The 22090-nt window shown below is 43.4% G+C and overlaps 1 protein-coding gene across 9 annotated transcripts in view; it reads left to right on the top strand.

The window, feature by feature from the left end:
* Positions 1-22090, top strand: part of LOC144513065 (mitogen-activated protein kinase kinase kinase kinase 4-like) — a 33640-nt gene that overhangs the window by 5807 nt on the left and 5743 nt on the right. For 3 of the 9 annotated variants that reach the window (XM_078244130.1, XM_078244131.1, XM_078244137.1), the window contains exons 3-22: positions 6222-6278; positions 9795-9920; positions 10149-10259; positions 10380-10470; positions 10572-10702; positions 10843-10897; positions 10985-11063; positions 11906-12081; positions 12214-12286; positions 12402-12612; positions 12752-12913; positions 13483-13569; positions 16026-16175; positions 16760-17038; positions 17703-17803; positions 17955-18094; positions 18324-18418; positions 19667-19845; positions 20002-20131; positions 20546-20848. In XM_078244130.1, coding sequence (XP_078100256.1) covers positions 6222-6278; positions 9795-9920; positions 10149-10259; positions 10380-10470; positions 10572-10702; positions 10843-10897; positions 10985-11063; positions 11906-12081; positions 12214-12286; positions 12402-12612; positions 12752-12913; positions 13483-13569; positions 16026-16175; positions 16760-17038; positions 17703-17803; positions 17955-18094; positions 18324-18418; positions 19667-19845; positions 20002-20131; positions 20546-20848 — 2736 coding nt within the window. Of the gene's footprint in view, positions 1-6221; positions 6279-9794; positions 9921-10148; positions 10260-10379; positions 10471-10571; positions 10703-10842; positions 10898-10984; positions 11064-11905; positions 12082-12213; positions 12287-12401; positions 12613-12751; positions 12914-13482; positions 13570-14219; positions 14694-16025; positions 16176-16759; positions 17039-17702; positions 17804-17954; positions 18095-18323; positions 18419-19666; positions 19846-20001; positions 20132-20545; positions 20849-22090 lie in introns of all 9 variants that reach the window. The other 6 variants (XM_078244138.1, XM_078244133.1, XM_078244132.1 and 3 more) reach the window with 6 other exon arrangements.

Below are 22090 nucleotides of genomic sequence, written 5' to 3' on the forward strand. Positions count from 1 at the left end.
TGTGTGAAGCTCATTGAGAAACCTCATTACCCGAGTGGCGTTGAGATGAGACACAAAGGCGCTGGCAAGACGAGACAGTCTCTTGCCTGTCTTTCCCCAGCGCCTTTTCTTGACGGCTTCTTTTCTCTTCAAGACCACTTCTTGTTTTAACGTGCTAATGTGCTGGGACAAATAGATCCCAGCTCAAATCATAAATGGAACTTTCTCAAGAAGAGTAAATTCCTTTTCTTTTTAAAACCCACTCAACTTGCTCTCATTCCTACCACATGCAGTTGAATTAAAAACCATTTCCGAAACAACCGCTCATCCTTTAGTTTTTATGTTATTTTAATGACATCATACCTGGGCTAAAGGTGTTTTTCCTACAGTGAGAATCCCTTTTGCATCTTTCCCTGCTTTAAAAACCTGATGTGAAATAGACATACCTATCAATTACAGCTATAATTTACGGCATTTCGTTGCTGGCCGATTCTTTAATTTAAACCTGTAAGTGTAATATTACAAATTTCTTTTTAGACAAGGCTCCAACATGCATTTTTGATCCTTTACAGCAGCCAACTACTGCACTGTGATCAATAGATGTACAGTCACAGTCATCAGCTGGCCTCCTGTTTTGTGATCTATCTTTCCATGTGTGCTTGCTCTTCCCATTCACACATCATCCTTCCCTTTTCCCAGCTTCTCTCCTCATCTCTCCACTCACTTCCTGGCTTTTATTCTCCTTCCAGTCTCATCACTGTTTCTTTCTTTGTCTCTGCCACCTCTTCCATCCTTACTTCTCTGGAGTGTGTGTGTGTGTGTGTGTGTGTGTGTGTGTGTGTGTGTGTGTGTGTGTGTGTGTGTGTGTGAAAATTGGGTCAGTGTGCTGGAATGCAGCAGCAGTATAAAGTGGAAGAACCCAGAGAGGCAGGGGCGCAAGGCACTGCCCTGGCTCTCATGTGCTGCTGCTTACTGCCAATTGATCATTTATTTCCCCGGCATTCACCTGATCTTGTGTGTTGTGGAAGGCGTAGGCACAAGAAGTGTGCATCTAGGTGTACTCAAGACCTTTGTATCGTTGCTTCCCAAGGTAGATGGAGGCTGTGACCGGCTTATTTATCACCTTCTATCCACCCACCTACTCACTCTGCCACTTCAAATGTCAACTTAGATCTTCACATGACCCTACCAGCTCACACCCCATGACGCACACATTCCCACCGGTGACCTTTTGAAGAACCAAACCATGGCACCCAGTAGTTCTCTCCCTCCCTTGCTGTGTGAACTAATAACATGAAACCGAGTTTGTTTTGCACCTACATGGCTAGTTAAAACGCATGTCGCTCAATTTCAGCACTCTGTTGTGCAATGGCAGCGTGAGCCAAGTTTCTTGTTGGTGGGGGGGGGGTAAAGTAGGTTGACCTGCTTAGAAAGCCAGCCAGCATTTTGAAGTAGTTGCTAAGTGTGATTGATCTTACATTAATGTGAAAGGTATAAGGAGGGAGAGGTTATTTGCTTTCTGGTCAATTAGGATGCAGAGGATACGAGCCTTGTATCCTTATCCTATCCGTGAAGAAAGTGTATGGGAAACGGCACTCTCCGTTTGTCCACACTGACAATACTGCTGAGCATTACTGCTCACTTCTGTTAAGTGAAAATCCACCTTAAAACACAAATCACTGGTTTCCTAACCATGATCTTAAACTGTTTTTATGTCTGTAAGCTCAAACATTGTGGCAACACCTGATGCATGTATTTTGCTTTAACTGGCACAGTTTGTAGTTTATTCATGAAATAATGCTCATTTAATAGGACATTTTCAAATTCTACAAACCCCTTATGTCAGCACTTAGTTTAATAGAGTAGCCAGCTTTTGAAGTGTCTAGCGTTGAGTTAGATTTCTTCTCCAGCGTTGTTAACAGAATGGTATATTTTGTTTTGGGTAGATTTTAACTTAATGCCTAGGCTAGGCTCTAAAGGCAGTAAGTCAGTCAGTGGTTTAGTGCTGAGCTGGAGAGAGGCCAGCAGCACATCTGGCCATGGTTAAGAGGAGCTGCGATGGAGGAGTGGAGATGGAGGCCAGGGAGGACTGAGTGATAGCTCAGTGCCTCAGATAACCCCTCCACAGACACGCCTAGCTGGCTGCTCATAAGGGGGCCCTATAGGGCCTAGCCGCAGCCATCCTGTGAACAACCCATGCTTGTAACAGGGGCCCAACCACAGGACTAGAGCTGAAACCATCAGTCGATTATCCATTAGTCTGTCGTCAGAAAATTTGATTGGCAACAGCTTTATGAATAATTCATTTGTTAATTTTCAGTTTTGATAATGGTACTGCTTCTCAAAATGTTAGGCTTTTGACGATTGATCAATAAATAGTAAAAATCAACAGATAAATCAATAATGAAATGATTAGTGGCAGCCCTAATATAGGACAGTTGGCCTTTAAAAAGTAGAGAGTGAAAGATGTTGTCGGTCGGTTTTGATGAGAGGACACAAGACAAGTTAGCATAGACATTACTGTATATTAGTTTTCATTTACAAAATGTGTTTTTGAAATTCAGTGTGTCAGATGCTGCATTTTCTTTCTTAAGTCAGTCATTACTCTATGCATTGTTACGCTTAATGATTAAATATCTTTGTGCTGGGTGCCCGGATAGCTCAGTTGGTAGCGCAGGCGCCCATATATAGAGGTTTGCTCCTCGACGCAGCGGGCCTGTGTTCGACTGCGACCTGTGGCCCTTTGCTGCATGTCATTCTCCCTCTCTCTCCCCTTTAATTTATTCAGCTGTCCTGTCAATAAAGGCCTAAAAATGCCCAAAAAAAAATCTTAAAAAAAAAAAAAAAAAAAATTCCTTGTGCTTGAGAAAGGCATAATTTATGGCTTAGACGACTAAAAGCGGTCACCAATATTGGTAATAAGTTAATAGTAGTGTAATTATTGTAGAATACTTCCCTACCAATGCAAAGGAGTGCCAGATCCATGCTTAAACTTGGGAGCATGGCAACAGTGCCTAGGGCAATATCCTTATTTAAAAAAAAAGTATGATGTGATAGTATGAGTTTTGGACTGTTGGTCGGACAAAATTAAAACAATTTTTTAATTGGGGAAATCTTCTGCAAATTAATGGATGATGTAAGTAAGTGTTAGTCATAGCCCTAATCTACTGCTGTAGCTGTAACTTCAAAAATGCTTAATTTACAGTCTGGATGAGAAATATCTGATGTTGACTTTGGCACATTCCATCATTTTGTTTGCCAGTCCCTCTTAGAATAACCTAATTAATAGTAGATTTGTAAGATCTATTCAGCATATTTGGCAACATCCTTTCTCCAAATACAATTTTCACAAAAATTTGTGCTGATTCACAGCATTTGTAATTACTTTACTTTATTACAGCTTTGTGTCAACCCCAGGTAACTGCTCAGTGTTCTCCTTTTTTCCAAGGACAATGGATGGATGAAATGAGGGGAATAAGCATGTCAAGAAACTTGTGTGTAATCCAGCCACACATCACATTTCTCATATGCTTATGTTGTGCAACCCAGTTGTTTTGTGGTATCAAAATGCAATAACCTTGTGGCCTAGATAACCCTATCTCCACCCACAAGCTAAGCGATGTTTATGTTTTATACGACTGAAATGTCTTCAGGCGTACAGAGAAGAGAAGGAATCATAGCACATTCATATCCTCATCTCCTGCTATCTATTCCAAGTGATGGATCTTTAAATCACCAATAAACCCAATGTAAACAGACATTTTTGTTAGGCTTTAATAGGTTTACACAGGTTTTATTTAGGCACTGTAAAAATTGTAAGACTTACCAGCTTTGGTTTAATTACAGCCAAAAAGAGACACGAATGGTATTGTTAGTATTGGTGAGCTGTATCCCACAGATATCTGGATGGAATTCAGAGTAAGCTGTCGTGCTTAAAGGACAGTTGAAGAAGTGCAGGGACACAATTGGCGTCTAGATTCTACAATTTCCGACCTCTTTTCTCGATCTCTTTTCCCCGTTTTTAAGAAAGAGAAAGCCGTTGTCTGATATTTACACCATTTACCTCTGCAGGTGCAGTGTTTACACCTAGTGTGGGCTGGAGGACTGTAGCGTTCATGTTTACATGTGGGCGCAATCTTGGAAAACAATCATGAGCAGTCGAACGCCGTGCAACCAGTAACATAGCTCAAACACAGCGTTCTTGATTCGACTGCTCATGACTGTTTTCCAAGATGGCGCCCGCTTGTAAACATGAACGCTACTGTCTTTATAATCTATCTTTTTAATAAACGGTCTGTACACTTACAAAGTTCTCAATCAGTCTTCGGTTTACATGTAGGGACCCTCATTATGCTACCGTTGACGCATGGTGCTATTTTGAGCCTTGTTAGTGGTATAAAATAGCGATATACCATGTGCCCCGAAAGCTAGCGTTATACCATGTGCCCCGAAAGCTAGCGTTAGCAGTTAACCACCGGTTTGCCGTAGCTTGTTTAAAGCTATAGACGCATTCGATTAGCATGAAAACATGTCCCAGAGAACGTTCGACTCCGTAAACATATTTTATTAACCCCTAGGTGCATTTTGCGCCAGAATTGTCCTTTAAGCAATATTGATTCCTGTCATAAGAGAAAATGTTGTGGCAGTGAGTCACTGTTGACTCTCAGTTTGGGGTTTGTAGCTACAAACAAAATGGTGATTTATGTAGTAACATTATGCTTTCAATACTGTGTGTGTGTGTGTGTGTGTGTGTGTGTGTGTGTGTGTGAGAATCAGCAAGGCTGTGTTTTATTGCCTATAAACTTTTCATTTGTAAGAAGAATGATGTGACATTTCTTCCATCTGAAGTTACACTGGCTTGCTTTAGCTGTTAAAATGGTTTCAAATTAATTTCCTGCTGTTCAACTAATCGACTAATTAATTAATGAATTCACTAATTGTTTCAGTTCAATAATAAATAATAGTCACCAGACTTTCAGAGTCTAATTAATTCGTTTAATTCATAAATCCTATGACCACCAATCAACTTTTCACTGAAGGACAGTACAAGTGCATAGTTATGAGGTTGACGACGTCTGAGTTCCTCCTGGTAACACCTGTGACCAGTGTACCCAGCAAAGGAGGCTGCATCAGCACGAGCAGCGAGTACATGGGGCGCTGACAGCCATAATGTCAGCTTCACTGTTTTTGTAGTGGCGACCCCTGGGATCAAAGTGGAGAGGATTAAAGGCATTGTAAGTGTCCCTCTCATCCCCCTCTCCTACCCAGTGAAAAAACAGGGGCCCCTAAGCCCGCATGGCTTTTATTGTCATAATCCATACACTTTCAATTGACTGTGGAATGCACTGGCTGAGATGATGGTGGTGGTGTTTGTGGGGTTGTCCATATGTGTGTCTGAATGTGCATTTCCTCGTGTCCTCCTCCACCTGCAACCACGAGGTCTGCACAGTGTATTGATGTATGTGTCTCTGATACAGTTGCTGCAGAGACACAGCAGCGCTATCACTGCAGTGTTGTCCTAAAGAGCCAGAAGGGGAATACCCATACCCAATTGGGCCAGCTCCCAAAAAAGTCCCATGCTTTATCTCCTCTTTGGGTTTGGGGATTGGAGGGAGGGGTAGTAGAGAGGCCTCTATTTCTGTCCTTTGTTTATGTAAGGAGTGGTATTAGGGTGTTAGGAGAGCAGAAAAGTCTGGGAATGTTGACTATATAGCTTTGGAAAAATATGCTCATCTGTGGTATGTACTGTATATAGCAAGTTTACTTATACCGTGGGATACATCAGGCTTGAGATTGTAATCTCTAATGAGAACAATTAAACAGTTGAATTTATGTTTAAACCCCAAAGATATTCAATTTACAATGACATAAAACAAATCACATTTTAGAAGCTGAAACCGCCAAATGTCTGGGATTTTTTTTTTTAACAAGAAAAACAATGAAATATTAGGAACTGACAGATGACCCTGTGACGCCCAATCTCATGCAACCTGGTGTGAGATTCATCATGGCGGCACCATGCTGCTGCTTACGACGATCAAGTAATTAATCATCAAATCCTTTCGTTGCAATACAAATGTGTCTTTTGTATTTTGAGTTTACATTCTGTGTTTCTGTCAGTCACACGTGCACACACTTCCTTAGTTCATTGATCATCACCTAGTTGACAGTTAATAAGAGTACGATGAGTTTGCCAAGTGGAGTGTGGATGCTCACGGTCACCTCGTTTTGTGTCTTCACAGGGACGACACGTCAAGACTGGACAGCTGGCTGCCATCAAAGTCATGGACGTCACAGAGGTAAGGCTAAACAATAGATTGTTCCAGCTTCGACATCACAATGCAAGCATGTGCAGTAGTAGTCATAGTAGTGGTATGCTTGATAGAAAATGAACTAGTAACAAAGTTCTTGCATGTATTTCAGTCTTTGCTCTTATTGTCTGGTTAATATTTAAATCGGTAGACATTCATTGGAGATGACGTCTAAATGTTTTTGAGCTTACAGAGGAGAAAATGCCACGTTCTGTAATGAGTCCTTCCCCCCATAATAAACAGCATGGGAGGGGTAGAGGCAACAGGATGCTTATTGAGTGAAGTGCGTCATTTAGCGGCCAGCAGGCTGCCCTCAGCTGTGGGAGGTCCTGTCTGCAGATGAGAGAACACACACACACACACACACACACACACACACACACACACACACACATATATATGCAGAAACACAAAGCAAAAGGTTTCAGAGTAGCAGTGAAGGCCAGCGGGGCCAACCACCCACACAACCATAATAATAATGGAGGTACACACACATGCACCAATAACTTGTATAATAATAAGTAAATAGCTTTACTGGTGAATTCTGGAGTCTAGTGAGGTAGTTGCACTTGTAGTGTTAATCATCAAAGTCTTAAGTCATCAGCTTCATTTTCATCAATGCAATTATAAGGACACATGTATCGCTATTGGCATTGTCATCAACATAACTCTGAATAAGGCTACTGATGCAGTGGCAGATGTTTGGCCCTTGTGCCCCGACTTGCCTGCTGCCACTCCTCAAATTAGCCTACGTCATAATGAATCATGAGTGACACACTTATTTGTTATAAAGAATATTGCCCAACCGTTTCCTGTTCTGTGTGATGGGACACTACTGTAGGTGTGCCTTCTAGACATGTAGTGACTTATGGGAACTTCTATGGAAGTCTTTTGTCACATGAAGCAGGTGCCCACTGAGACTAAACCTGTTTTGCCATATGTTGTGAAAATGAGTGCTGCAGTTGATCTTGGGTGTGTGCCTTTAACATTAGCTTGTGCTGCAGTAAATGTCCTGGACGACTATCTTAAGCCATATTTTATTACCTGCACACGATTGAATGATTCATTTATGTGTCTCCACCATTAACATGATAAAGCTTACTTGGTAGATCATATGCTAATCCAATTTTTCACTATTTTATGACATTTTATAGTCCAAACAATCAGTTGATTAATTTAGAAATGAATCGGCAGATTCATCAATGAGATTAATTGTCAGTTGAACCTCATGGTCACTCATTAGAAAGAAGTACCTGGATAGATGGAGAATATATTCTTACCGATATTGCATTAAGTAATATCTAAAGTTACTTTAATGCTAAAACATCAGTGTGTGGCCAACTCAACAAGGTCTTGGACTTAAACTTTATCTTTATCACACATTTTTTCACAAGAAAGAGTCATGCTCATCATCTGTTACCCGATCATCATCATCATCACTATGGTTTAGTGAGGCCATGTTGCACTCTCTCCTCTGTCCTGGCTGTAGAGCTCATCCACAGGCACGCTGGCCTGTCCAGTGTCACTCTGACCCACATTCTCATCCCTGCTCCACATTCTCAAATCCAAACACTCCACTCCTTTTCTGTGCCGTCCTATAGCCCTGAAGCTAAAAATGGATGCCTTTCTACTTGGGCTTTATTTAGTTAAATATTAAAAGCATTTCCGATCATACTGGTATAGAGTTGATTACATGATTTGGGGCAGATAATGATTTTGTTCTTGTGTAGATGCTGTGTACTCCTCATAATCAGTTTGGGACCCAGCATTTAAACACTTCATAAACATCATATTGTCTTTGTTTTGAATTGTCATATTGCAAAATGCATTGTGAAGTTTTCAGCGAATAAGAACAGGGCTAACTATCTAGACTGTATTAAACAGATTTGTTTAAACGTCTAATGTTGGAAAAGACATGAAAACAAACTGAATTATTCCATAAATTACACAATGAAAATTCTGGTCCACCACTTTTAACGTTTAAACCTTGTAATATGTCGTCTTGAATTGTATCCTAAAGCATAATGCGTGAATGTTATGTTTGAGCTAGTACTACATATTAATAACCTTGTGTGTCTATTTAGCCATTGTTTCCTCTCATATCCTCCGTGTCCTCTCTCTTTTTCTTTCTCTCTCTCTCAACATCAACATATGATTGTGTCAGTCTTTCCTTCACCGTGTACCTTGTGGTAGCGAGGCTTTCACAGTCGGGAGTGTGATAATCCAACAGCTGCACAGCAGAGAGGGGGTTGATGGGAGAGGGAGGGTTGGAGGGGGGTGCACACAACAGAAAGGCTTACGTCAACTCAAACGAGTCGTGCAGCAGCAGAATGGCCGCCTGCATAGACAGCCAAATGCCATTTTGCTATAGGTGATGCATGCGCAAAACACAGTGTAGTAATATGCACACATAGCATCCCCTTTCTCTTAATTTCACCTCCATTTTTGTGCTGTGCAGCCCGGTGATAATTGAAATAAAATCACTGTTAACATAAAGAGGCGCACAATGTAGTCTGCAGTGATAATGCTGTGGTTTCTGCCCCCCTCCTCCCACTGTACTTTCTATAGGAGAGGCCATGGAACCATAAAGCAAAGCACTCGCGGGCTGACCCCTGCATGTGTTCAATTAGTGTGTCACTGTTAATCATTGTCAAGTTACTATTGGGTGCATGCAGGGAGTTAGCACTGCAGCTAGTTGTGGCCTTTTTTATCAAGATGAGATACTGGTCAGGTTTGCTTCTATTACTTGCGCTAAAGGACATTTCCAACAGAGACTATAAACACTGCATTAAAGCTACATCTGGCAGTTGATTTCCCTATGACGTTCAGTATCTACAGGACCCATGTGTCATTATCATGTCCGTTTTATAGGTTGCTTTTGATTTTTAAAGGCATCCATTTTCTTCTGATTTATTACTCTTCCATTAGGTGGCCCTACACCCATTATGCATGATATTTACTATGTTTTTGCATGTAAATGGTAAAGGCAGGATTCTTAGCTTTCCTCCCAGCTCTATGCAACTCTATTCAGGATAATGTCTGATACTAATTGATATCTGTAGGGAATTCGCCATCGATCTAATTTAGTTGCTTTGTTGTTGTTTTTTACAAGGGATTACCGATAATGGCTACTGTACATATCAACTCACAATGAGACTCACTCATGCATCATTAATCTCTAAACAAAGGACTCATTTGCTAGTAGACAGACGACTCCTACTGCATTGTTATATAGCTGGGTCCCAGACGAAAGATGAATAAGGCCTAACCAGACTGAAATGAAACCACACCACATAGCTTGACACTTGCTACGACCCTAAGTATGGAAGTGAATTGATTTGGATCTGAAATGAAATGTCACTCAAGGCCAAATGATGATTAAAGGCCATTGCCACACAGTGATTATTGTATTTCATCAAAAGGATTTTCCAGTGGGAGGACAAACACACTATTGTCTGTTTATAACTTGTGTGTGTGTGTGTGTGTGTGTGTGTGTGTGTGTAGGATGAAGAGGAGGAAATTAAACTGGAGATCAATATGCTGAAAAAGTATTCCCACCACCGAAACATAGCCACCTACTATGGTGCTTTCATTAAGAAGAGCCCCCCAGGACACGATGACCAGCTATGGGTAAGTCCTCAAATCCATTCAAGATATTAAGGTTGAGTTAGAAGTATGGAAACTATGTAGCTGCCGTGATTATTTCTTCCACCAACTTTCCTTTTTCAATCATCTTAAGCTCTATGATCCCTAACCCTCTAGTATTTTCAATTTGTGTTTAGTTCATTTATGTCATGTTATTATTGTATGGCCATGTATCACTGACTTATCTTTTGATGATTCATACCTGATTTTTAGTTGGTGATGGAGTTCTGTGGAGCTGGTTCGATCACAGACCTGGTGAAGAACACCAAGGGGAACCAGCTGAAGGAAGACTGGATCGCTTACATCTCCAGAGAGATCCTTAGGGTGAGCTCATCCTCCTCTCCTCTCCTCTCCTCTTCTCTTCTCTTCTCTCCTCTCCTCTCTCACTCATGTCCTGTGTGTGTGTGTGTGTGTGTGTGTGTGTGTGTCTCTCCTCCTCCTCAGGGTCTGGCCCACCTTCATGCCCACCATGTCATCCACCGTGACATCAAGGGCCAGAACGTCCTGTTGACTGAAAATGCCGAAGTCAAACTAGGTGAGTGGTTTTTCCCATGTTTTTGCTAACTTTTCCTCAGACCAGTGTCTGAGGTGACCAACACTTTGTTGACTGTGGTCACTCTTAATTACTCTCTCTAGTTGACTTTGGCGTGAGTGCGCAGCTGGATCGGACAGTGGGGAGGAGAAACACCTTCATCGGGACCCCTTACTGGATGGCCCCCGAGGTCATTGCTTGTGACGAGAACCCAGACGCTACATACGATTACAGAGTAAGAGCCTCCATACAAGTCTAAAGCACTCAAGACTTATAACAGCAAAACGGGTGTATCGCAACTGTAAACACTTGATTTGTCTGAACATATGTGCATGCTGCGGTTTTTTGGTTAATGGGTGTTGTTTTTTCACGCAGAGTGATCTGTGGTCTTGTGGTATCACAGCTATTGAAATGGCTGAAGGAGCACCACGTGAGTAACAGTTTTTCTTAATATTAGTGTTTTTGTGTTGGTTCAGTCTGTTAAATTCTTAATGGTGTTCTGTGCGTCCTCTTCCAGCACTTTGTGACATGCATCCAATGCGTGCACTCTTCCTTATTCCAAGAAACCCTCCTCCCAGGCTCAAGTCTAAAAAATGGTGAGTATCAACCAGAACCGGTGTGTTCTCTGTGTATTTCTATCCTTTTCAATCCAATCCCCCCTTTTTAAATCTTGAAACAAGTTTTTTTTAAGATGTTTTATGTATATATTTCTTACTTTGCCTCTTTGTGTGTACTTTCGTGCATTTAGATTTTATCTCTGACCTCAGACCAGACAGCTACAGAGGCCTTTTCCTCTGTGCTTTGCTGTTGAGCTAAACATCTGTGGTACACCTGCTCTGGCAGTCTCAGCCTCTCCTGGCACGCACCGCAGCGCTGCTCTGGACGCAGTGCAGAAAAAACTTTTTTTTTCTTTTCTCTCCGCTAGCACTTGAGCTGAGATGAATTGCTTTCTATTTTTAACAGAAGTTGTAGTATGGCCTGGCTTCTACATTATGGATCCTATCTTGCATTACATAATGCATTGCATTGATGCACATTGTTTTGCTGTTAGATCGTTAGATTTGTTTAAATTGTTTGATTGGGGGCAGGTGCAATGGTGATGATAATTTCATTGTGCTGCGCCCCATATTTCAGAGGTTTCATGGTTTATATGGGATGAAAGGTTCAATGCTGCCTGTCCACATGCATAAACCTCAATTCACACAGAAAACCAGAAGCTGTGGAGTGTTTGGGAGACTTGAAGCGAGCGAGTGTTGCTAGGACTGATGGGTCATTTGTAATCAGAGCTTGTTTGCAGAAGTGTCCGTTTTACTTAGAATCCTCGGATGTGCTCTATGCTTTCATGGCTGAAATATTTGTCTGGCATCCGCTGTCTCTGTTATGCATTTTCTCTCTCTGTTGACTCTTCTCCCCTGCTCTTCCTCTACAATCCCCACAGGTCCAAAAAGTTTTTTAGTTTTATTGAGGGCTGTCTGGTGAAGAACTACACGCAGCGCCCCCCGACAGAGCAGCTGCTGAAGCACCCGTTCATCCGAGACCAGCCCAACGAGAGGCAAGTCCGCATTCAGCTCAAAGACCACATCGACCGCACCAAGAAGAAGAGGGGAGAGAAGGGTACGTCTGTCGGTCTTTGTCTTCACTTGCCAACTTTTTGCTTTGCTTCCCTTTTTTGATGTATTGCCACTGAAATCTCATGTCATCTCTCAAGCCATTTTCTGGTGTGATTTTTAATTTTTTCATTTACAGATGAGACAGAGTATGAGTACAGTGGCAGTGAGGAGGAGGAAGAGGATCCCCCAGAGCAGGAGGGAGAGCCCAGGTATGCTCTAGTAGTTACAGCACTTGTTAAAAACCTACTTATTGGAAGGCATTACGATCTAAACCCAGTGTCTTTCCAGTCTAACCGGTATGTCCCGATTCCTCCCATCGTCCAGCTCCATTGTCAATGTGCCAGGTGAGTCAACGCTGCGCCGCGACTTCATCCGCCTGCAGCAGGAGAACAAGGAGCGATCAGAGGCGCTCCGCCGCCAGCAGCTCCTCCAGGAGCAGCAGCTCCGGGAGCAGGAGGAGTACAAGCGCCAGCTACTGGCCGAGAGGCAGAAACGCATTGAGCAACAGAAGGAGCAGAGGAGGCGGCTGGAGGAGGTAGGATGATTATAATTTTTTTCTAGGACATTTGCTTCTGTCATGAAGCTCTCAAGAGATGAGACTGATCTGACTGCCGTAAAATCATGTTTTTTTTTGTTGAGCAATGTTGACATTTCTTTGTCTTCTGCTCCCACAGCAACAGCGGCGTGAACGGGAGATGAGGAGGCAACAGGAGCGCGAGCAGCGTCGGCGCGAGCAAGAGGACAAGAGGCGCATCGAAGAGATGGATCGTAGACGTAAAGAAGAAGAGGAACGCCGGCGGGCTGATGACGAGAAAAGAAGGAACGATCGTGAACAGGTCAGCTTTAAAATAGTTACTTAAAATGTCTACAGTGGGGGCGCCTGGTTAGCTCACCTGGTAGAGCGTGCGCCCCATGTACAGAGGCTCAGTCCATGTCGCAGCCGCTGCGGTTTCGGTTCCGTCCCACGGCCCTTTGCTGCATGTCGTCCCCCTCTCTCTCCCACTTTCCTGACTTAAGCTGTCCTGTAAATTAAGGCAAAAAAAAAAAAGTAGAAAGAAGAGTGTCTTCAGTATAAGTGAGGTCTCTGGCACTCTCATTTCAAGATGGACTGGAGGTCTGTTAGTTCACACATGGGTGGAATTTGCTAGTTGTTTAAAAAAAAAGAAGGGGGGATGCTTTTTAGTGAGTTTCAAAATTCTATAGATCCTTGTGCAGTCAGGGAGCCGATTCTTAGTATGTAAATTTGATGTTGACTGCTGGCTTAAATGTCTTCTGTGAGATTTTCAAATTGTTGTTTGAACGGGACAGGCAACGAACCTAAAAAAATAACAAATAGAGATGAAATGCAGGAGGTAAAGCTGGACATTGTACAAACTACACTTTGCGCCTTTGCTTTGATTGACAGGAGTACATCAGACGTCAGCTGGAGGAGGAGCAGAGACACCTGGAGATGCTGCAGGAGCAGCTGCTCCGTGAACAGGCCATGCTGCTGGTCAGTCTCACACACACACACACACACACACACACACACACACACACACACACACACACACCACATGCTGCCCATTATAGTAATGTTAAAACAAGTTTTTTTATATGGTTCAGATTACAGTAACTTGTGCATCAAAGTTCAGTTAACCACTGCAATCAAAGATCTCTTCAGATCATAAAATTGTTGAATCATTTATACTACAAAGAAATGTTTTGTTTCTCCATTGTATCACTTTGTCAATGCATCCTCTTCCTTTTCTTCACATTTTGTATTATTATTGTAAAGTGAACCAAATCAATAATTTGCCAAAAGATTGTAACTCCAGTCTTCTTCTGCATTTTTATATTTTATTAGATTTATTCTGTTTCCCTCAGTCTGCCACATGCATTCTATTTGTAATAAGGATTAATGCAGTATGTTTTTTTTAATGTAACTACAAAGCACAAGTTGGCTTCACAGTCAAAATGGAAGTACTGGGGTATGAAACAGGCAAATGCAGTAACAAAGTCAGTCTGTATACAATGTGTTTTTAAGGAAAGGAATTAAAAGATGGCGCGGATTTTTAGTCAGTTGGTTTGTCAGGCCGACACATGCTGCCAGCTCTCCCGTCTCTTCTCACCACCTTGAATCAACCCCACACTCTGCAATAGGAGTTCAAGTGGCGGGAGCTCGAGGAGCAACGCAAGGCCGAGCGACTCCATAAGCGCCTGCAGCAGGAGCAGGCCTACCTGCTGTCGCTCCAGCACGAATCCAAACAGTCGCCTGGCGACAAGACCAAACTCCCTTCAGACCATAGCAAACCTCCACAGACTTCCTCCCTGCCCCCTGACAGAGTCCCCAACACAACCCCTCAAGCTCAGGTCCTTGACAGTACTGTTTCTGTAGCAACATGCTCATATGATTCCTCCAGTGCACTTCAGACAATCCCCTCAGACAGCCCTAAGTCCCATGCAGCAGTGCCAGAGAAGACTGACTCTGATGAGACATGTCCCAGCCAGCTCTCCAACTCCCTCAGCCCTCCTCATACTGAAACCCCCACTGACTCTGAACCTCGCCAGGCAGAAAGTTTGGAGCCCGATAGGCATGCAGAACCTGTCAGTCATCCTCCTCAGCCTATCAGAGAGGTGAACCTCCTCCTTGGCTCTGCCTACCCCGCTGCCTGCTCTTTCTTCTTCTTGCTTGTCTTCCCACAGCCTCAGTGACTATGATAATAGGGGTGGTGCGAGCAGCAGATGATGGTTTTCTTTAGCCCAAATAGTTGCATTTCATCTGGCATTTTCTGTTTTGGATGCTGTGGCGTTGTTCCAAAGCAAAACCAAATTTGTTACAACGCAGGCCCTCTCAGCCAGACCCTTTGAATGAAACAAGCGGGGGGTACGATGGAGAATAGAGACCCAGAGGCTCGCAGCAACCAGCCTTTTTATGTCCTGAATAAAACGGAGCTCTTCTCCTCCACTCTCTCTTGGCACTCGCTCTCACTTGCACTGTTGCTAGTCTCCTTGACTACTAAAACTGTTGGATGTTTTCTCAATTTTCACTTGAAGCAGGCTGAGCAAGAGAAATAATCAGTTTATAGGTTTGGGTGAAAGTGGAAAAATAAGCAAGATTCACAATTGACACCTTTTAGGCTCCATTTTCAAATAATTTCTTTATATCGTTTCCCTGTAGAGATAAAGGTTATTCATTTCTTGCTTACATGACCATCCTTTAGGCTTTTATTATTTTGAGTTCCCATATTTTTTCACTTTTATCTATTATCTTTTGAGTCCAAGTACTCCTTTCGTCCTCCTCAGAATATTATAGAGAAGTGTTAGGAATTTCTCTTGATCTTTAATGGCCGACCTCTGAAAGTCTTCGATGTGGCTGTTTTGTTTTTGTGTGGATCGGGCCGTTGCATGTGGATGGCTGAGGCCCAGACTAACATGCAGGACACCTAAGCAGTGTCTCCCTTCATCTACAAGGTTGTTCCGTGTCATTAACAATGATCTTTTCCACCATTTATCATTCAGATGTAATTTCAAGGATGTACTTGTTTGAAAGAGTCCTGTCTCCAGCTCTGTCTGTGTACCTGTGTCTATACGGCTGCCTTGAATGGGTTTCAAGCATGTTTATTATCGTTGCCAACAAATGTTGTTTGTCAGTTAAATATGAAGGTTTCTGAGTATGACAACAGACTCCTAAGGAACAGTAATATTAGAAGAAAAAAAAAAGATGGGAACCATTTTTAATCAGAAAAGATCATCTGTGCCATTGACCAGTAAATGTGTGGACCCTGAATATGCAAATATCGGGTGCCCTATTTCATGGTCTATACACACATTTCATCTTTGCCACTGTTATTTTAAACTTTAGAAGTGGTTCCCTTCTACTTGGATTTTTATCTATGTTATGTCAATCATTGAAATATTTCACCTTACCCTCATTCCATCTTTGTCCTGTACAAACCCTCATCCCAGGCCGACGAGCGATACCGTAAGAACATTCAGGGCTCCCCTCAGATTGCCCCTCCTCCCAAGCAGCCCCCTCTGCCGCCCCGCTCCTCTGAACCGTTCTCCAATGGCAGCTCCTCCGAGGCCTCCGCCATGCACCGGCCCATGGAGCCTCAGGTAACTCCTCCTCCCTTGTATTTTCCTCTTCCTCCTGTCGCTCTCTTCCTCCCTCACTGCTGGGTTTGTGTCAGTTGCAAGGCTTATTTGCTATCACTCTCATATCTATATGCTAACAATTAAGCCACCACCAGCAGCTGGTTAGCTTAGCTTAAAGACTGGAAACGGGTGTAGACAGCTAGCCTGGCTCTGTCTGAAAGTCACAAAATCTGCCGACCAGCACCTCGATTGTTCACTTGGTAACGTCTCCTTTGTTTAATCCGTAAAGTGTAAAAACGACACGTTGTGGTTTTAGCTTCATATTTACAGACATGAGAAGGATAACGATCTGCTCTAGCATATTTCCCAAAATGTGGAGCTCTTCCTTTAAGCATTTGTATCAATCTAAAGCCCAGACAATGAATCACATCATCACGTTGTGTTGTGCTTTGTCTGCTGTATGCATCTGTATCTATCTAAGCACATATATGTGAAAAAGCCACACACATCTTCCCCCATGTCTCACTGTGTTGTCTGCTTGTTTCACCTCCTCTTCCTCCTCCTGCTCCCCCCCCCCCCCCCCTTCCTCCCTCGCTCCCTAAAAGGTCCAGTGGTCCCACCTGGCTGCTCTAAAAAGCAGCAACAGCGCCGCCCCCTCTCCTCCTCCTCCTCCGCCCGTGGTCTCTCGCTCCCAGTCCTTCAGTGAGCCCGGCGGCGTGACCTCTAGCTTTGCACAACTCCACCTGCGTTCCCAGGACCCCCACCATCACCACCACCACCCATCGCCCGCACGCACTGACCCCCAGCCCCAAGCTCCCCTTCATCACCCTCAGGCCCATACTAGGGCCGAACACCAGGCCAGCAGCGAAGAAGTACCTCCCAAGGTAAGGAGCTGACGAGGGCCCCCTACTCCCCATCCCTTTCCTGCCCCCTCCCTCGTTCACTTCTTCTTCATGCCAATCACTCACCCTATCGTGCTGTTTGTTTGTGTTTGCCTTGATGTGTTCAGTCTCATTTCCTTCAACATTGAACGCTGTTGTGAAACACAACTACTATAAGTTGTGGTTAAATTAAACTAGGAAACTTTGCATTTCTGTGCCAGCAGGCGACTTTGCACATTAAAAACTCAATAATGATTTAACATGATGTCAATAAACAACACAATAAACTAACCTAAATTAGTTCTCAGTGTGTAGTGGGGGTGCTGGTGCTGGAGAGGTCGTGCCATCACTAAGAATATCCATGTGCTTTCTTTAAGTGCTCAGTTGTTGTGGGTTAAGAGGTGCTCTCGTACTGTATTTCACTGTTTGGTTTTGATGCATCACTTCAAGGATTATGTCCATACACATGGCATACTGGGTTTATCCAATTATAGTGGATTTGGTGGTTTCTTGTCTTTAAATTCTTGTATTCGATAAGATCAACTGTAATTCACAATGTTATGCTCAATGTCTATAGCAAAAACATTGAATTGAGTACACTTATCTGTTTTTCTTGTCATACACATACCTGCCACTATGTGAGGACATTTTAACCTGTTTCCTCCAGGTTCCAGTAAGGACAACATCCAGGTCTCCGGTACTGTCGCGCCGAGAGTCCCCTCTGCCGTCACAGCCCGGCAACCAGGGCGGACAGAGGAATGTTGGCGGGTAAGTAAAGAGACCTCACGATTCTCTCGTTTGATACTTCTTTTCTAAGTTGTGAGGCAGTTGCACACATTAAAACTGTTTTTAAAGTTGGAAAAGAGTATTTTTGGAGCATTACTTGTGCTTGTTAATGTGACGTTGTTCTCTGTGACAGTAACGTGGAGCAGCGGCCGCTGTGGGACCGAGTGGAGAAGCTGCAGCCTCGACCAGGCAGTGGCAGCTCCTCCGGCTCCTCCAACTCCAGCTCCCAGGCCAGTCCTGGTGACCGCTTTAGGCCACGCTGTGAGTCCCCTGGTACTGTACTCAGCAACATTTCACTACCTCTACTAACTGCTTATTAGCAATTTATCATTATTACTATAATAACACCATTCTTACTCATTACTATGATGTGCTATCTGCTCACGCTCCGGTAGGTTTTCTGCTGTTATTATAAAGCCGATTAAAGATCGTTTGAGAGCAAACTTTCCTTGCCCAACTCCGTTTCCCCTCACTAACTCTCCCTCCTTTTGTTCCCTCAAAGCTTCCTCCAAATCTGAAGGATCGCCTCTCCAGCGGCCTGAAAATGTTCCCAAAAAACCAGATGAAAAGAACCTTGCCAGGCCCACTCGACCAGCTGTAAGTCCAGTGTTACTAAAGTGCTGGTTAAACTTGTTTGATGCTGAATAGGTGAAAACTGTTTTGTGTCTTTCTCTATTTTCTACTACTCTAATTATTCAACCACCTGGTGCAACTTCTCATGAATCCAATGGTTCGTGATTGTTGGGGAACCTCTTAGGGTGATGCGGTAAGCCTATTAAATGAGATTACATTATCACACCTATGCTATGCTTGCACCATTGCCCCACTCATTGCATTATATGATAACAGTTTGTGATGAAAGAGCTGTTTCTCCTAATGCAGTAATTCTTACTTCTGTCATTAGTTCCTGTCCTTTCTGCCTGATAACCTTATGCTGGTGTCTTTCCTCGTGCCTGCACAGTTTTTTTTCTCACTTAATTTGCTTGTTGTCGACCAATGGTACTATGAGAGTTAACCCTCTGCAGCAGCTTCCTCAGCCTGCATTTGAATGCGACCACGTTTGAATGTAAACACACTCCTCCTGTTTCCTTGTACTTGCCAGAATTACTCCTAGTCTCACCTGGCTGTGTTGTTGGATAAATTGTGGCACATTTGCTTTGTTGAGCCTGTCTGGGAAGCGTCCCTCCTCCCTTTCTTGCTCGCCACTGACCTTAAAAGACTGCACTGGAGTCTGCAAGGAACAAGCCGAGGGCAACATGGTTACAAGACGTGGACTTTAGAGGTTACACTAATCTAGGAATCAGAAAACAATTAAACTATGATCTCATTACTTGATTTTCCAAACATTATGCCACTTAACTCACCGCATCCTAGAAGTTAGACTAACTCAAATCCTAGCCCAGGTTTAACAAGGTTTCAAACTGGCATTTTTCTTTCTGTGGGCTCTAATTGAAACATACCCACTCAAGGACAGGTCTATTGGTTAGAGAAAAATGTACTCTTGGTCTAAAAATAGACAATGCAAAAACAAAAAAGATGGCAACATTTTCTACTCCACGTACCCCAGAGATCTGAGGCTGTAGGTATATGTAAAACATTTTAATAAAGTGAGGAGGGATGACTTCAAGACTTCAGGTTGTCTCGAAAGCAGTGCAGTATTTAAGATGAGTTCATTTCTTTTAGAATTAATGTGTGTATTTGTGTGGCGCCAAATTTACTTAGTAGCTTTTTGATTTGGTCGGTGCACAAATTTAGAACCTGACAAGGGGTCATTCTAGTCAACCTGAGATTTGCCAAAATATCGGACTTGCGTCCTTTCTAAGACTTCCTTACTGTCCCTCTTAGGATCTGACAGCTCTGGCCAAGGAGCTCCGCGCGGTAGAGGATGTGAGGCCTCCCCATAAGGTCACCGACTACTCCTCCTCAAGCGAAGATTCGGGCACCACCGATGAGGAAGACGATGAGGAAGTGGACCAGGAGGCGGGAGAGGAGTCCACCTCAGGAGCTGAGGACTCCAGGGCTGGGTAGGTAGAACTGTGATGATGTCGTGTCAAAGTAGTTTGTTGGCCCACGCTGTCTGTTGCATTTATCTTTCTTTGTAAGAAAGTATTCTGTCACTTCTCAAGTGTTGCATGGCTTTTTTGCATGACTGTTAACACTGGTCTGGTTACGGACATCAGATATTCCCATGGCTTCCGCAGGAGGCTGAGTAACGGCGAGACGGAGTCGGCTAAGACCATGCTGGTTGAAGACTCGGAGAGCGACCAAGCCATTACACCCTCCAAGGATGGCACGCTGGTCATCAGACAGGTAAGAGGAGGAGACTTGGAGGAATTGTCCACTTCTTAGTTTAACATCAAGATAGTTCTTGTTAAGTTAAAGGCACATTCTGCTTGCATATAGTTGATAGAAATGTAATTTTTCTTTTTCTTTGTCCAGTGTCAGTGTTGTTTATCCACTCATTCTCCGACATTTCTTTTTATGTTTTTAGTCCTAATAGACTTGCTGCTTCACATTTCACATTTACAGATGGGTAATGTGATATAGATTGCATTTAATGCGACATGCTCATCAGTGGTGGTCTCCAGAGATGAATTTAACGAATATCTTGTGTAGAGGACAGTAAATGGGAGTTAATACAAAGCAGCAGACTAGCAGGCAAACATGCATCTCTTTCTGTCCACCTGCTTGCTCGAGCCCAAGTGTTCCTGTTCTTGCTTCCAGAGCACCGTTGACATAAAGCGATTGGTCAATCTCTCCTCCTCCTCTCCCTCGGCTGGCCCTGGTAATTTCCACGGCCAGCCTCAACCCCCCAGCCACGGCCTCGCAGAGAAAAACGGCTTTGCCGGCCGCATTCACCACCTACCAGACCTTATCCAGCAGAGCCATCACTCCCCTTCCTCTTCCACAACCATCCCTTCCTCCTCTTCCTCCTCCTCATCATCTTCCTCCTTCCCCTCATCATCAAGCTATGCCAGTCCTGCCATGTCCCCACAGAACCCCCTGGACAAGCTCATTGCCATAGAGGTATGTCACCCTCACATCAGCGAGACAAACAACGGAGGAATGGACTGTTGCAGAGTGGTACAGGCTTAGACATGCACAGTAAGCAGATTTGGCTCAAGTAGCAGTTGCATGTGTTTGTTCTATCTAGTTTGTGTCCAGAATGATAGAGGATTTACCGCTCCAAGACTCCCATAGAGAAGTATTATTAAGTGTCTGATTGTACGTTTTTTTTATATGGCCATCCTCTCCCTGGACTTGAAGCTAGGTAAAATAAATTACTTGCAAATGTTATTTTCTTTAAGTTATTTCAAGCAAGATTGGGAAATTTACCTCTGTAGCAAACACACCATCTCCAAGCCTGTACACACCCAGCGTCCATCCTTGATTGTTGGTTGGAGCCTCCTCTACACTGCCCACCCCCTCTGTGTCATCCTGGCTTCACTCTGGCTCTCTTCTGCCCCCTTCTGGCTTGGCTATCACCTCTGGTTCTGCAACCTCCTTCCCTCCTGCAATTCTCTGCGTTGCACTGTGTTGCTGCTAACACTGGTGCCTTCTGGTGGTAGAGCATGGTCATGGCATGGAGGAAACTAAACTGGAGCTTCTAGGGTGAACCATGAACTAGCATCTCTTAACATTGCAGTGTTGGGTGATGGCATGGCTGGTGTGATGGTAGGGGTGAAACAGGGCTATATAATTGAAATATTTAAATACGGAATGGACTGCCAGTCCTCAAGCACACATGACCTACTTACAGAGAAGAAATCACATTTATTTTTAATATGTACTATTATAGATTACGGCCTCTTTGGTGGTGTGACACACGCGTCACAAACAATGCTCATCTCTGGTGGTGGAATTACTAGCCTCCTCTGTGGAACAGCTTTTTCCTCTAACACTTCACAGCAGCCAGTGTGTCGATCATTTCTCATTTCTCTCCACACATTTCTTCTTGTCACACATGTCTTTCCTCTCTAACGTTTCTGCTTTAAAAAACCTAACATAACTGCACGTCGTCTTTTTCATTTAATTTGTCACAAACTTGAATTGCTGTGCCAACTATGTATTCCCAGTTGTTTGTGTCATAATAATGTAGTTTGATTGAACACAGTTAAGCTGAATGCTGTTTTGAGCCCCCAGAGGTAGAACTGTAACTCATACGTTCAAAACAGAGGGGGCCTTTTGCTATTGTAGTTTATAAATCTACAGTCATTTTTATTTTACAAATCAGTGTAACAATCATTTTTGGACCAAAGGCCTAATCTC

The sequence above is a fragment of the Sander vitreus genome, chromosome 24 (genome assembly GCF_031162955.1).
Source record: "Sander vitreus isolate 19-12246 chromosome 24, sanVit1, whole genome shotgun sequence".
Taxonomy (NCBI): Eukaryota; Metazoa; Chordata; class Actinopteri; order Perciformes; family Percidae; genus Sander; species Sander vitreus.